A 13,834-nucleotide genomic window follows, 5' to 3' on the forward strand; every position below is an offset into this window, starting at 1 on the left:
TTCCATTTTCTCCTTCCTCTCTCAGCCTTTGCTTGCGTGGCTGTTCCTGTGGGCACGTGCCCTCCTCTTTGGGGGCCAGTGAGCCCCCCCAAAGCTTCCTTCATCAGATGGGGGGCTGCCTTCCCTTCTGTGCAGCTTCTAGTTCCTCTTTCCCCAGGCTGCCTCGGTGAAGCAGCAGAACTGGGACACTGCCATGGGACATTTCCTGTGTCCCCAGCCCAGGGGCCTCCTGTTGCCCCACTCAGCCAGGCCCCTGCCTCCCTGCACACAAGCTGTGCATGCCACAGGACTGGGGAGCGTCTGGAATCCAGTCTATGAACAGTAAAATTGCAGATTGTTGTTTTTTCTCCCTTTTCACGTGCTTTTTCCCCAGAGCAAAGCAGCTGCAGCCTCCCATGGGTTGGTGCTCAGGCAGTGGTGGCTGCTCCTGCTCACAGCCCAGAATTCCAGCTGTGTGGCACTCACCCCTGCCCTGACCGCTCAGATCCTCTCACAGCCCCAGCCAGCAGCTCCTGGGGCTCTGCTCCCCTGCTTCCACAGCTACCCCCAGAGCTGGGCTGCAGGAAGGATGGACTCAAGCTGTGGTTGCCTCAGGCTGTAATTCCAGAATCAGGGCAGAAACTGCTCTCCAATGTCCTTTGTGTCTCACCAGTGCCCCCACTGAAGCCAGCAGAGCCTTTGGGCCCTTGCTGGATGGTTCCAGTTGTGGGGGCTCGAGAAACAGGAGGCTTTGGAAACGCCCAATCCCCTGCACCCCTTGAGCTTTGCTGCCAACTTTGTGGCCAGTGGAACCCGAGTTCTTCTTGCAGGCCCTGCTGTGCTGTAGTGGGGAGCCTGGGCCAGCTCCAGGTCCATCTCTGGGCTCTGGGAGGTGAAGCAAAGCTGGGCCAGAAGAAGCTTTCAGCCCCCACCTGCAGTGCTGGCTAACCCAGAGCAAGCCCTGGCCACTGGACTCCCCCATTCCTGCCCAACACCAGCAATAGCAAGGCCTGTTTTCTGTACCCCGAACTTGCACAAGGTCTTTGCCCTGTTAAAAATCCTATGCAAATCTTAGCCCCCTCCCCTCTCCCGGGGCTCTGCAGATCCCAGCCCAGCCCGTTCTCTCTGCTCTTTGTGATTCCTGCTCCCTGCTGCCCTCAGGGTCCAGCTTCATTCTTGGCAGCTCCAAAAGCATTTTGAGACCTGTGCTCTGGAGCTGGGAGGGGGCAGATGAGACTGTAGGAGCACCCAGCTCGTACTGAGCACTGAACTGGAGGGGGCAGGGCCTGGTCCTGGGGCTCCTCCATGCACCCTTCATCCTCCTGTGCCTTCTGCTCGATGCTGGTGGGGCTCTGCCAGCATCCCTCATCCCCCAGCCCCCTGAAAGGAGAAGCTCTGTTCCACCTTGCTGCTGCCCAGACTGCCCTGTCCCAACACCTGAGCCTCAGCCTTGGCTGGGGCTGCTCTTCCTTCAGCCTCCCCGAGCCTGCAGGGTGTTTCCCTTCCTCCCATGCTCCCCAATCTGTCCAGCCAGCATCTCTGAGCTGTTTCCCTTTGCAGAGGGGCAGCCCGTGCCAGCAGCTGGGGTGGGTGCTGCCAGTGTCCCACAGCACAGCTGCCTCTCCCTGCCCTTGGGGTGCTCTGTACTTTGACTTCCAGGACAATTCAGCCCTTCTGGGGAGCCAGCACTGCTGTGCCTTGGCCTGCAGGACTCCCAGGGGGAGGGGGGCTCTGCTTAGGAGGGTGGTGCAGGCTCCTCGTGGCCTTCTGCCAAACCTTGTGTGTCCATCTGCAGCCCAGCTCCAGGCCAAGGGCACTCCTGTCATGGGTGTCCACTCTGGTATCTCTGTTCCCCTGGCTTTGTACCCCTCCTGCTCCTCAGGGCTCCCCATTCCCACCCTGGCCCAGCCAAGCCCGTGCTGTGCTGGAGGGTGAGGCTGTAACACTCACCCTGAGACATCTGAGCTCAGCGTGGCTGCAGCACCAGCCTGGGAGAGCAGAGGGGTTTCTGCTTCCAAAGGGGTGTCCTGGTACCGAGGCCTTTGGCCAAACATCATCCCCGTGCCCTGCACCCCTGGGTTGTGCCCTGCACCCCTGGGCTGTGATCTGCACTCCTGGGCTGTGCCCTGCACTCCTGGATTGTGCCCTGCACCCCTGGGTGGTGCCCTGCACTCCTGGGTTGTGCCCTGCACCCCTGGGTGGTGCCCTGCACTCCTGGGTGGTGCCCTGCACTCCTGGGCTGTGCCCTGCACCCCTGGGCTGTGCCCTGCACTCCTGGGCTGTGCCCTGCACCCCTGGGTGGTGCCCTGCACTCCTGGGTGGTGCCCTGCACTCCTGGGTTGTGCCCTGCACCCCTGGGTGGTGCCCTGCACTCCTGGGTTGTGCCCTGCACCCCTGGGTGGTGCCCTGCACTCCTGGGTTGTGCCCTGCACCCCTGGGCTGTGATCTGCACCCCTGGGCTGTGCCCTGCACCCCTGGGCTGTGCCCTGCACCCCTGGGCTGTGCCTGGGGAGCTGTGGAGCTCCTGGAGGCAGCAAGCTGGGGACACCACAGGTCCCCCTTGCCAGGGCCACGTCTTCCCAATTGACCAGAAGCCAGCAGCTCTTGAGCAAACCTTGTACCATGGAGCCACTGGGAGGGAAGGAGCCGTGGAAGCCCTGCAGCAGCCACTGCTCCTGTGCCAGGAGAGAGGGGACAGAGGAGGACAGGGAGGATCCCAGCTGGGAATGACCTGTTGGCTGCAGAGGGCTCCAGCTCTCCGGGGAAACAAAGCATTCCTGGGATGTTCTTTATATTTTTGTAGGAATGGGGGGTGGGAGAGCAGATGGGAGATGCCTGCGGAAGTTGTTTATTTTTAACCCTGTAGAAAGTTATGGGTTGTTTTTGGTTTTTTGGCCTTTAAAATAAAAATGGTCCTTGCTTTTGATGTTTATGCTGCCTACCTGTAAATCCAGATGTACTTAAGTGGCTGAAATCCTTGTTCTTAAATCAGATACACATTATAGTTTTGAACTATATATATAGTAAATATATATATATATATGCCTAACCCAGCAAAAAAAAAAATTAAAAAATAAAGTATTTGGGGGTGGGAAATGCGTTGCTCTTTGAAATGAATCACAATTGGGGGATGAAATTGTGTTTCTGAGTGCCTCAAGATATGAATTGTTTTCATTTTTTTAAATAATTTTATACAAGTGTCAAAACAGCTGGCTGGATTATTTGGAGTTTTTAAATAATCCTAACTTTTTTAAAGTAGATTTTGAGAACTGTCCTGTATATAACAGTAATGTAGCAATAAATGTGACATTTTATAACAATATTACTTTTTTTATCCCCATGTGTGTCCTTCAGATGTTGTATCCCTAGGAATGAAATGTTGGAATAAAGGCTTTGCCTTGTACTAAAAAACAAAAAACAAAAGAAAACACCAGACAGGTTTTCAGACACTTGCTCTGGGTGTGGATCCTGCCCCCTGCATCGCTGTTGTTTCCTTGCCTCTGCCCCTGGGGAGCACCCACAAAAAATCCAGTTAAATCCAGTTAAACGTCCCCAGCTCATCCAGGAGCCCAGCACAGACTAGTGATGGGAGAAATTCATCAAATCAGAGTCATGAAGGGTGAAAAAGACCTTTCACATCATCGAGTCCAACAGTCAGTTCAGCACTAACCCATGCCCCAAGCACCACATCCATTGTTTGAACACTTCTGCCCTTGGCAGCCTGTGCCAGTACCTGGCAACCCTCTTTGGGAAGAAATTATTCCTAATATCCAACCTAAACCTTCCCTGCACAACCTGGGACCATTTCCTCTTGTCCTGTCCCTTGCTCCCTGGGAGCAGAGCCTTACCCCCGCCTGGCTCCATTCTCCTGCCCTTCAGGCTCCAAGGTCCCCCAGGACTGTCACAGAATTACAGATTGATTTGGGCTGGAAAGGACCACAAGGCCCATCTCATTCCACTCCCTGCCACAAGTGGGGACACCTTGCACCAGACCACAAGCTCTATCCAACCTGGCCTTGGACATTTCCAGAGCCAAGGCCTCTGCCTGGGAGCAGCCTTCCTTCCCCAGGTTTGCTGCCTGTGCTCTCACTGTGCTGCTCCAGAGCAGGACAAACAGTCCAGACTGAGAAGGGGCTCTGGCAGTGCCTGGATAAATCTCCCTTAGCCTTGGGTGCCCTCTCTCAGCAGTGAGGCAGCTCTGCCCTTCCCGAGCTGCTCTGGGTGCATGGAATGACAGTCCTTCCTTAGACTGCATCATAAAACCACTGAATCATTAAAATTGGGAAAGACTTTGAACATCACCCAGTCCAACCATTAACTCAGCAGCACTGCCATGTTCACCACTAAAAATGTCCTCAAGAGCCACATCCATGCATTTTTTTACTGTTTCTAGGGATGGTGACTCCACCACTGCTCTGGGCAGCCTGTGCCAGCCGTTTACAGCTCAGATCCAGGCGAGGGAGAAGTGTGTGCTTGGGAGCAGCCTGGAAGATGGATGCTCGACAAATGCACAAGGTGGAGCATAAAGCAGGCGAGTGCCCAGAGCAGGTTTGGGGCTGGGAGAGCTGGTGAGGACAGGAGCAAGGAGCAGCACAGAGGAGCTGCTGAGAGCATACAGCTTCCCAAGAGCAGAGCAGTGGCCACCAAGTGAGCTCCTGCCAGCACTCCCTCCCTGGAGATGAGCTGGGATAAGACTACCAGATCCTGTGGCAAATGTCATGTCATGCTTGCACCGCCAGACAATCACAGAATCACAGAATGGTTTGGGTTCTAAGGGATCATAAAGCTCATCCCATGGGCAGGGACACCTTCCACCATCCCAGGCTGCTCCAAGCCCTGTCAGCCTGGCCTTGGACACTTCCAGGGATCCAGGGGCAGCCCCAGCTGCTCTGGGGTGTTTGTTCCAGAGTTCCTCCTGCATGTTCACAAGAGGCTGAGCAGGCTCTGAGCAGAGCCTGGGGAACATTATGGAATTGATGGTGATTTTATGACCCTCTCCTGAAAAACCCATCTGAAAACTCTCTCTCCTGTTGCAGGAAACTGAGCGGCCATGACAGGGGGGTTTGCAGGGGCACTGACGGGCTCTGGGGACACCACTCTGGGTAGGGGGTACTTCCCTCCAGCACCAGAGGCTGGGAAACAGTCCCAGCCCAGTGCGGGGACACTGCCACTCCTCAGGGCTTGTGTCCCCTCTCTAGCCTGGGGACATCCTGTCCCCTCAGGGCCCATGTCCCCTCTCTGGTGTGAAGACAGGCCTCATGTCCCCTGTGCAGTGCAGGGGCAGCCGATTCCCCCAGGGCAGCTGCTGTCCTCCATCCACTGTGGGGACAGCCCGAACCCTGGCCCGTGTCCCCTCAGGGCTCATGTCCTCTCAGGGCCGGTGTCAGGGCTCTTGTCCCTCCCCAGCATGGGGACAGATGGTCCCTTCAGGGCTCGTGTCCCCTGTCTGGTGTGAGGACAGCCTGTCCATCCATTCACCTGTCCACCTGTCCATCCACCCACCTGTCCATCCATCTCTGTCTCACCTGTCCATCTCTATCCCACCTGCCCACAGAGCCGCGAGGCACAGATGGAGCTGCAGGTGATCGCCTCCGGCCCCCCCCGTCCACATGTTCCACCTGTCCATCCATCTCACCTGTCCACCTGCCCGTCCCTCGGTCCGTGTCCCCTCAGGGCTCGCGTCCCCCTCCAGCACAGAGACAGGCCCGTTCTCCTCTCAGGGCTCGTGTCCCATCAAGTCCCGTGTCCCATCTGGGCTGGCGTCCCCTCGGCTGGTGTCCCCTCAGGATGGCTCATGTCCCCTCAGGACCCGTGTCCCCTCAGGGTGGCCCGTGTCCCCTCAGGGCCCGTGTCCCCTCAGGGCAGCTCATGTCCCCTCAGGATGGCTCATGTCCCCTCAGGGTGGCTCGTGTCCCCTCAGGATGGCCCGTGTCCCCTCAGAGTGGCCTGTGTCCCCTCAGGATGGCCCGTGTCCCCTCAAGGTGGCCCCTGTCCCCTCAGGACAGCCCGCGCCCCCTCACGGCCGCGCACAGCCCCGCGCGGAGCCGCTTCCGGCCGCAGCCCCGCCCCGCTGCAGCCCCGCGCGTGCTCGGAGCGGCCCCGCCGCCGCCGCTCGGGGTCACTTTGAGTGAGGCGGCGCCATCGCCATGTTGAACCAGCTGCTGGGGCCGCGCTACGCGGAACTGCTGCGGACCTGGTGAGGAGCTGCCGGGCTGCCCACGCCGCGCTGGGGCTGCCCGGCCTGCCCGCTTCCACCCGGGGCTCTCTGTCCGCTCCGAGCCGGGCTCTGCTCGCCCCGTGCGGGTCTGTGCGCCCGGCCCGGGGCTCCGCGCTCCCCTCACCGCGTCCTCCCGGCACGGCCGCGCACTCAGCGCGCTCTGTGGGAGCCTGAGGGAGCCTGAAGGGCATCCCGGCCCCTGGCCGAGGCCTCCCCGTTCCCTCCGCGCCCTTTGAGGGCCGCTGGGGACGGTGCTGGGGTGCGGAGCAGCGCTCGGGCCGGGCTGAGGGGCTGGGAGAAGGGCTTGCGGCCCACCCGGCGCTGGCCGTTTCACGTTCGGTAATAGAGCAGTGCCGTGGGTGCCCTTTGCAGGGCTGTGGGAGGCAAAATGAGGGGGCAGAACCGACGGGATGTGGCGGCAGCCATGTATGGTAGTGTGTCTTCTCTTCGCTGTGCAGTAGTCTTTTTAAGTAAGAGACTATGAGCTTTTTCCTGTCAAATATCTTGGCTGCCCTGAGGACTAATGCTGTTCCTTGTCTGTGAGGTTGTTTCAGTATTTCTGTGTCCAGCTTGGTCACCACGAGATCAGAAGGATCCAAAGCTGTTGGAGAGTGCCCAGAGGAGGGACACGGAGCTGGGGAAGGGGCTGAGGAGCAGCTGAGGGCACTTGGCTGGTTCAGCTGCAGCCCAGGAGACTGAGGGGAGGCTCCTCGGGGGCTGCAGCTCCTCCCCAGGGCAGGCACAGGGGCAGGGGCTGAGCTCTGCTCTGGGACAGGGACAGGAGCCCAGCAAGGGCTGGAGCTGGGCCAGGCCTTGGCATGGAGCTCAGGGCAAGGTTCTGCCCCCCGAGGCTGCTGGGCACTGCCCAGGCTCCCCAGGGAATGGTGCCAAGGCTGCCAGAGCTCCAGGAGCTCCCAGGGGTGCTCAGGGTCGGGGTTGTTGGGGTGGCTGTGCAGGGACAAGGGCTGGGATCAATGATCCCTATGGATGCCTTCCTACTCAGTATATTCCAGAATTCTAAGCTCTTTTCCTGATTGAAGTGCCTTTCTGAGGTACCTCGGCCATGAGCATCTGCCAGGCCTTCCCCAGTGGTAATTTGTTGTTTCCCTGGGTGTGTGTCTCTCCTTTAGGACCCCCACCCTGGCGACATGGGGTGGTGTGGCTGGCATTGGTGTGATCTGGGCCACAGACTGGAAGCTGGTCTTGCAGTACGTTCCCTACATCGGCGGCAAGTTCAAAACTGAAGACTGAGCTTCCCTCTAATGGTGAGTTTTGTTTGTGCATCTCTTGGCTTAATCAATAGAATTATAAAATCCCAGAATCCCAGATGGATTTGCATTGGAAGGACCTTAAAGCTCACCTTGCTCAGCCCTTGCCGTGGGCAGGGACACCTTCCAGTATCCCAGCTTGCTCCAAGCCCTGTCCAGGACAGCCTAGCCTGGAACACTTGAACACAACAACTGTGTTGGTGTGACAGTGGATATTTCCTCTTTGCCTGGGGCACAATCATATTTTTTTTCCATTTTTTAAATGGAGCTTCACAGAGCACCAGAAGGATGAAATATTCATTAGAATATGTTTTTCAAGTGATTATTTTGCAAGCAGCAGGTTTTCCACAACATAATGCAGTTCTTAAGAGGTCAAATCAAGCTAATTTGGAACTTTTGACTTATCTGTTTACTTGTGTTCCTGAGCAGAAGAGCTACAAGCTTAGGACTAGTATTGTGACTATGCAAATTCAGACTCCTTTCTGCTCCTTGTAACTGGTACTAAAAGTAAATTGAATTTTCATTGCTGGTTATTGTATTCCAGAAATTCATTGGAAGATTTGCTTTCTCAAGGTTTTGGTTATTTTCCTTCTTTAAATGCATATCAGAAGTGCTGTCCTGAATACTCTGAAAGTCTGACCATTCCTAAAGCTGGAGCAGCAATTAGACAATCCTTCTGTAGGGGCTCTAACTGCATATTCTTTCTAGTAGGCAGGCTTTGGATTTCTTTATTCCGTGCTGCCAATAGAAGGGAGTCAGGAAGATTTTTCCATTCATTAAAGGATGCTAATGGAGAAACTCTGAGTCCAGAGGAAACTGTCCACCTCAGTGTTTGTTTCTTCTGGTCAGAATAACAGTTACATCTAAATGTTGGTTAATGAAAGTCAGCTATTTGTGTTCCAGCTACGCAGTATTTTGTAGGGAAGTCAGTCAGTTTGAAAAGCACAGAAAGTACTTTTAAAGTCCTTTTTCAGCAATAGTTGTTGCAGTTTAAACAATTTACTGTTTGCAAACTTTGTATTGCACAGATCCTTCTGTAACCAAGAGAGGGATGAAACTTGTCTTGGAAGTCAGCTGAACTGGAGGCGTTGTGGGTCATTGTGATGTTTACAGCCAAGACATAGAACCATAAAATCACCCAGTGGTTTGGGTGGGAAGGGTCCTCAAAGCCCATTCAGTGCTGCCCCTGCTGTGGGCAGGGACACCTTCCACCATCCAAGCCCTGTCCAACCTGGATGGAGAAAAGTTTTCAATTGGAAAAGCTCTCGAGTTATGTAGAGGCAATTCAATTACCTTCTAAGGGCTTACCTTCCTTAAAAATTGTCAGTAGCAGGACCACAGCTCTATTCCTGAGCCAACAGCCTGTGTTTCCCATTTTGGAGGAAGAACTTTGTGGGAATAGGAGCAGAGAAAGGGGATTTGTCTGTGGTGGGCTGTGCTCCCTTCCAAAGGGACTCCAGGCCTGCCCACCCACACCTGGATCAGCTCCTGCACCTGAAACTTCCTGCCTGCATCCTGGAGGGACAGGGAGGATCCTGAAATCTCTCCTGTTGGCTGCTGTATAGAAATAGGCCCTTTGTTGACAGAGTGACAAAACTATCTTTTGTCTCATTAAAAAGGAAAAGAGCCTAGAAGTTTCTCTCTTCAATTAGGTGAAAAGGCACCTCATAGGACTAAACTTAAGGATAGCTAATTGGACAAAAGCCAAAAAGTCCCACCTGAGCAATTTACTAGAAAAAGAAGAGAACAAAGAAACGAATGGCTTCTGTGAGGTGTTTTACCAGGAGCAAGAACCTCTTGCACTTAGCTCGGTTTTTCTCTGTAAAGAGTTTTGTTATTTTGCCTTTTATTAAAACTTTTCTGTTTCCAACACTACCACAGAAGCCATCCTGCTGATTTTACGCCTTCTAAGGTAGCTGAGCTGTCTTGGGTATGAAATAGATCTCCAAGAGCTTCTGAGACCTGGCTCGAGGAGACCCCTATTTCACTGCTGTGGCTCTGTGCAGGAAGCTCTGCTTAACCACTACTCTGTGTTTGTTGTAGGATTCTGTTGCTGGAGAGTGTCTGGAGCCATCCGTCCCTGAGACCCTGCTGGGGTGACCCTGAAATCAGATTCTGCAACAAGCTGTGGTCTGTCCGTGTGTCTGTCTGTCCCATGAACAGCTGTGAGCAAATTCACCTTCATTGACCACTTCCTCTGAGCACTTTCCCAGCACATCTTGCCTTGATGGGAGTAGGTTATAAACCTGGTGTACAATGTACAAAATAAAGCAAGTGAATGATTTCTGGGGGGCTTGGGTTTTTAGGATTTTGTGGGTGTGTGAGTCTTACCTTCTTAGTCCACGTTCTTAAGGCCAGACTCCTGGCTTTGGGTTATGGAATCATGGAATGATTTGGGTTTGGGTTGGGACACCTGGCACTATCCCAGGTTGCTCCAAGCCTTGTCCAGCCTGGCCTTGGACACTTCCCGGGATCCAGAGGCAGCCACAGTTGCTCTGGGCACTGTGTTATGTCTTCAGCTTCTTGTTTGCCTCTTTTCCTGTGCAGGTTCCTCAGGAATCAAGCACTGGCTGCTAGGATGCTGGGCTTGATGATTTATTTATGTCAATTACAGCTCTTGAGCTACTCTTACGGATGTGTTGATTTTAGGCTCATCATTCCTTGATCACTGTGGCCTCATGGATCCAGTTAACTTTTCACAGCCGATATTGCAGAGTTTCATGGTAGCAGATTCCTCAAATTTGGTTTAAAGAAAGGATTTGGGGTTTTTAACATCAATTCATGGACACCTTAAATGGTCTTTTTTTTAAGCTTTTCTGGCTTAATCTAGGGGCTTGAGAAAGGCAGGCCCCAAATCCTGGGTGTCTTTCTTTGTACCAGGATGAAAACCAGGTGTTCAGAGAGCTGCTCAGTTCTTAATTTTGGTTTAAGTAGAAAAAGAATCTATATTCTCAATTCATAGATCTGATTATTTGTGAACTCAAATTGGTGGTGAAACAACCCCCAGACACAACCCTTTAGGTGAGGGTTCTTAGCTTTTAGAAAACCCCTACCACAACCCTTCAGATGGGAGTTTTAGCTGTTGGAGAAAGGAAGAACAAGGATTATTTTGCTCTGGTCTCTGCCACTCAGCCACAGATGACTCAGACTCAGGGGGGAAAAGTTCATCCCTTTTCACAAAGATCAGAATTTACAAACAAACTTCCTCTGTGTGAGAACAGGGTCACTGTTTTCTCTCTGCTTAGTGCCCAGTTTCATCTTACTAGAATGTTTGGCTGTAATGCAAGGTTTGAATCTCTTTAGGGGAAAATCCCAGTTGTAGCTGTGCTGCCCATGTGTCACTGTCAGGGCTGTGTCACCCTCAGGGATGTTTCTATGGAAAACTGGTGGAAAACCTGCCCGAACAATGGCGTTATGCAGGACACTTGGATTACTTAATTAACAGTAAAACTTGTTAGTGTTGCTTCAGCATCATCACTGTTAATTAATTGGGGGCAAAGAATATCATTTTCACATGTAAAAACTGCCTTTGCTGCTCTGCTGTGTCCACTAAGATCACAGAATCCTGGAATATCCTGAGTGGAGAGGGACTCACAGGGATGATCAGGGCAGCCCCTGGTCCTGCACAAACACCCCAACATCCCCACCCTGAGCATCCCTGAGAGCTCCTGGAGCTCTGGCAGCCTTGGGGCAGCTTCCCTGGGATATGGAATAGTGGGATAATGGTGCTGATTCCTCAGGCTGTCCCATCCCTGCTCCAGCAGTGCTCCTGACTGACCTGCAGGAGGTCAGAGCCTCCCCTTCACCTCAGGGTACTGAGAGTGCAGGTTTGACGGCAGCAGCCTCTGCCTTACATAGGGCTGCTGATACTGATCCATTTCCAGCCAAATTGTGCCTGGAAAGTGGATATTCTTGGGAAGTGGATGTTCTGTCAGCCTGGCCTTGCACAGCAGCAGGATTGTAACTTCAGGTCTGGACAACTCAGTCCCTGCTCTTACTTTACCTATGTCACACACCTGGGCAGGATGGGTGTAACCTGCTGCTTCAGAAATTCCCTGGTTTTGCCTTGTTCCCATGGCTTGGAGATCTTTGGGAAGGCTGAAGCTGGGGGTCTGTGGTGTCCATCCCTCGGGCAGGGGATGGTCCCCGAGCTGCCAGTCAGTGGTGACAGCCACCTTTACATAGCCCCAGTGCCAGAGGTGTGCCCAGCAGGTGAGATGAGATACTGAAAGGAGAAAAACATGTTTAAAATCCCAGCTGTGAGCACAGGCAGCTCTGCAAGGAGTGCACAGACCTTGGATTTGTTTGGGCATTGTTCAGCTCCTTGTTCTTCAGGCAGCATTTCCAGTGATTGATTTATTACTAATTAACCCTAGAATTAGTGTATAACTGGTTTAAATGCTACATTTATTTTGCTACAAGAGCAAGAAACACACTCTTGAAAATACCTTCTGCATTCTTGGGCAAGTCTCTGTTAAAATTCAAATAATTACTGTTCAAGTGGCATGGGTGATCTTTCTAATTTTTAATTCCTAGCATTTTTAATATCCTAGCATTGCCTGTCTTCTAAGAGTTAATTATTTTCATAATGAGCTATGATTGCCACATATGTTAGGAACAAAATAAAAACAATGACCTGACAGAGGGGGAAAAAGCTTCACCTTCCAAACCTGGAGAGGGCACAGAGGTAGCTTTGGATTTACAACTGTGGGTTGATGATGTAAAGGGAGGTTTTGCATTCCTGCCTGCCTCTTCCAAGTGTTTGCCCTTGTGGTGGTGCCCCCACTTCACTTCCCTCCTGGAATGTGCCAGTGGAGGTGGGACAGGGTTTTCTCACTGCAGCACTGGGAGCCTGCACAGCCCCCGTTGGTCTCTGCTCCTGGAGGAGCCTCTACTGGGGCTCCTGGGTTGGGAATTCCGTGGCCAATGCTGCTCTGGAATAAGCTCCTCAGCTGGCTCTGGGAATGCAGAGTAGGAAGCTTCAAACCAGGGATACCTGCAGAGTGAAATCAAGAGTTTTCCTGTCAGGATATCCTGTAGCTTCCTTCTATGTCTGACAACTGATTTTGGTGATTTTTGAGATTATCTGCTCATCCTGGGGCAGCACAGAGTCTCTGGCAGCTGAATCCACTTTCAGCTGGTGGTTCTACCTGCAAATACCTCACCTTGGCAGTGTTCCCAGAGGAACACTGGAATATTTTCCCTTCAGCTCAAGAGTTCATTTCTATCCAAACATTTCACGCAGTCCTAGCAGAGAGTAAATGTTTCCCTTCCACAAACCGGTGCCAGCTGCCAGTGAAAACTGATTTTCTACCTCCTGATATCCTCAGCTCGAGGTCCAGAGGACATGCAGGGATCTTCCCACAGACTGGCTGTGACACTCTTCCACATCCAAACAGCTCCACTTGCTCCCAGCTCTGCCAGTTCATTCTTAAAAAACACCCCTGAAGGTTTCACCATGCTTCACTTTTTTCTTTTTGCACTCCAGAGCTCCACATCAGTTTTTGGTTACAACAGTATACATTGAGCTGGATTTGAGGTTTGGGGTGTTTTTATTACAAAAAAAAAAAAAAAGGGAAGTGCATTTATGGAAAATAGTGTGGGTTTGATCAATAGAGGGAATTGGAAGTTTTCCATCTATTTTGTGCAAGACTGCAGGAAATAACAGCAATGGCAGAGCGAGACGTTTCCTACCTGTGAGCCCAGAGGAGACAACATAAACTACCGCACCCGGTCCCTGGGGAGCCGGAATGCCTTCGGGGCAAAGCTCAGCATCGATCACATTGAAGCCACCACCTCCACCCGCATGGCTCTTAAACCTTGTTAAACAAAGTAAATGTAACCCAGCACCTACAGGCGCACCTGGCTCTTGGAAATTGTTTCCAGTTTCTACTCCGAGTCTGGACAATTTGCAGCCCGTTGTGGGGGTGTGGGCTTGCGTCGCATCCCTCGTAAGTCTCACATCCTCCCTCAATCTCCTGCTGCTTTTCAAACGAGGGAGTTTGAAACGAGTGAGTGAGCCCCAACTTGAAAAAAATAGGCAGTAAGTAATCGCCAACCATGTGATGTTTAACGATGGGCAGTGCTGGTTCCTGCTCTTGGGACAGACTGGCAATGAGAGGCTGGAGAGCAGCACCGAGGGAAGGGCCCTGGGGGTCCTGGTCAGTGGCAAGTTGGATCTGAGTCACTGCTGTGTCCTGGCAGCCCCAAGGGCCCCCCTGTGCTGGGGGGCACCAGGCCCAGGGAGGGATTGTCCCACTCTGCTCTGCCCTGGGGCAGCCTCACCTCCAGTGCTGGGGGCACTTTGGGCACCACAGGATCAGAAGGACCCAAAGCTGTTGGAGAGTGCCCAGAGGAGGGACACGGAGCT

General features: G+C 53.0%; 1 protein-coding gene across 1 annotated transcript; it reads left to right on the forward strand.

Moving 5' to 3' along the window:
- The first annotated feature begins 6,053 nt into the window (after positions 1–6,053).
- On the forward strand, positions 6,054–9,754 carry LOC115914213 (cytochrome b-c1 complex subunit 10). The gene is made up of 3 exons (XM_030966609.1): positions 6,054–6,175; positions 7,327–7,461; positions 9,508–9,754. The coding sequence occupies exons 1-2, from the start codon at positions 6,126–6,128 to the stop codon at positions 7,445–7,447; spliced, it is 171 nt and encodes a 56-aa protein (XP_030822469.1). The 5' UTR covers positions 6,054–6,125; the 3' UTR covers positions 7,448–7,461; positions 9,508–9,754.
- Positions 9,755–13,834: the final 4,080 nt, after the last annotated feature.

Source organism: Camarhynchus parvulus, chromosome 28, assembly GCF_901933205.1.
Source record: "Camarhynchus parvulus chromosome 28, STF_HiC, whole genome shotgun sequence".
Classification (NCBI taxonomy): Eukaryota; Metazoa; Chordata; class Aves; order Passeriformes; family Thraupidae; genus Camarhynchus; species Camarhynchus parvulus.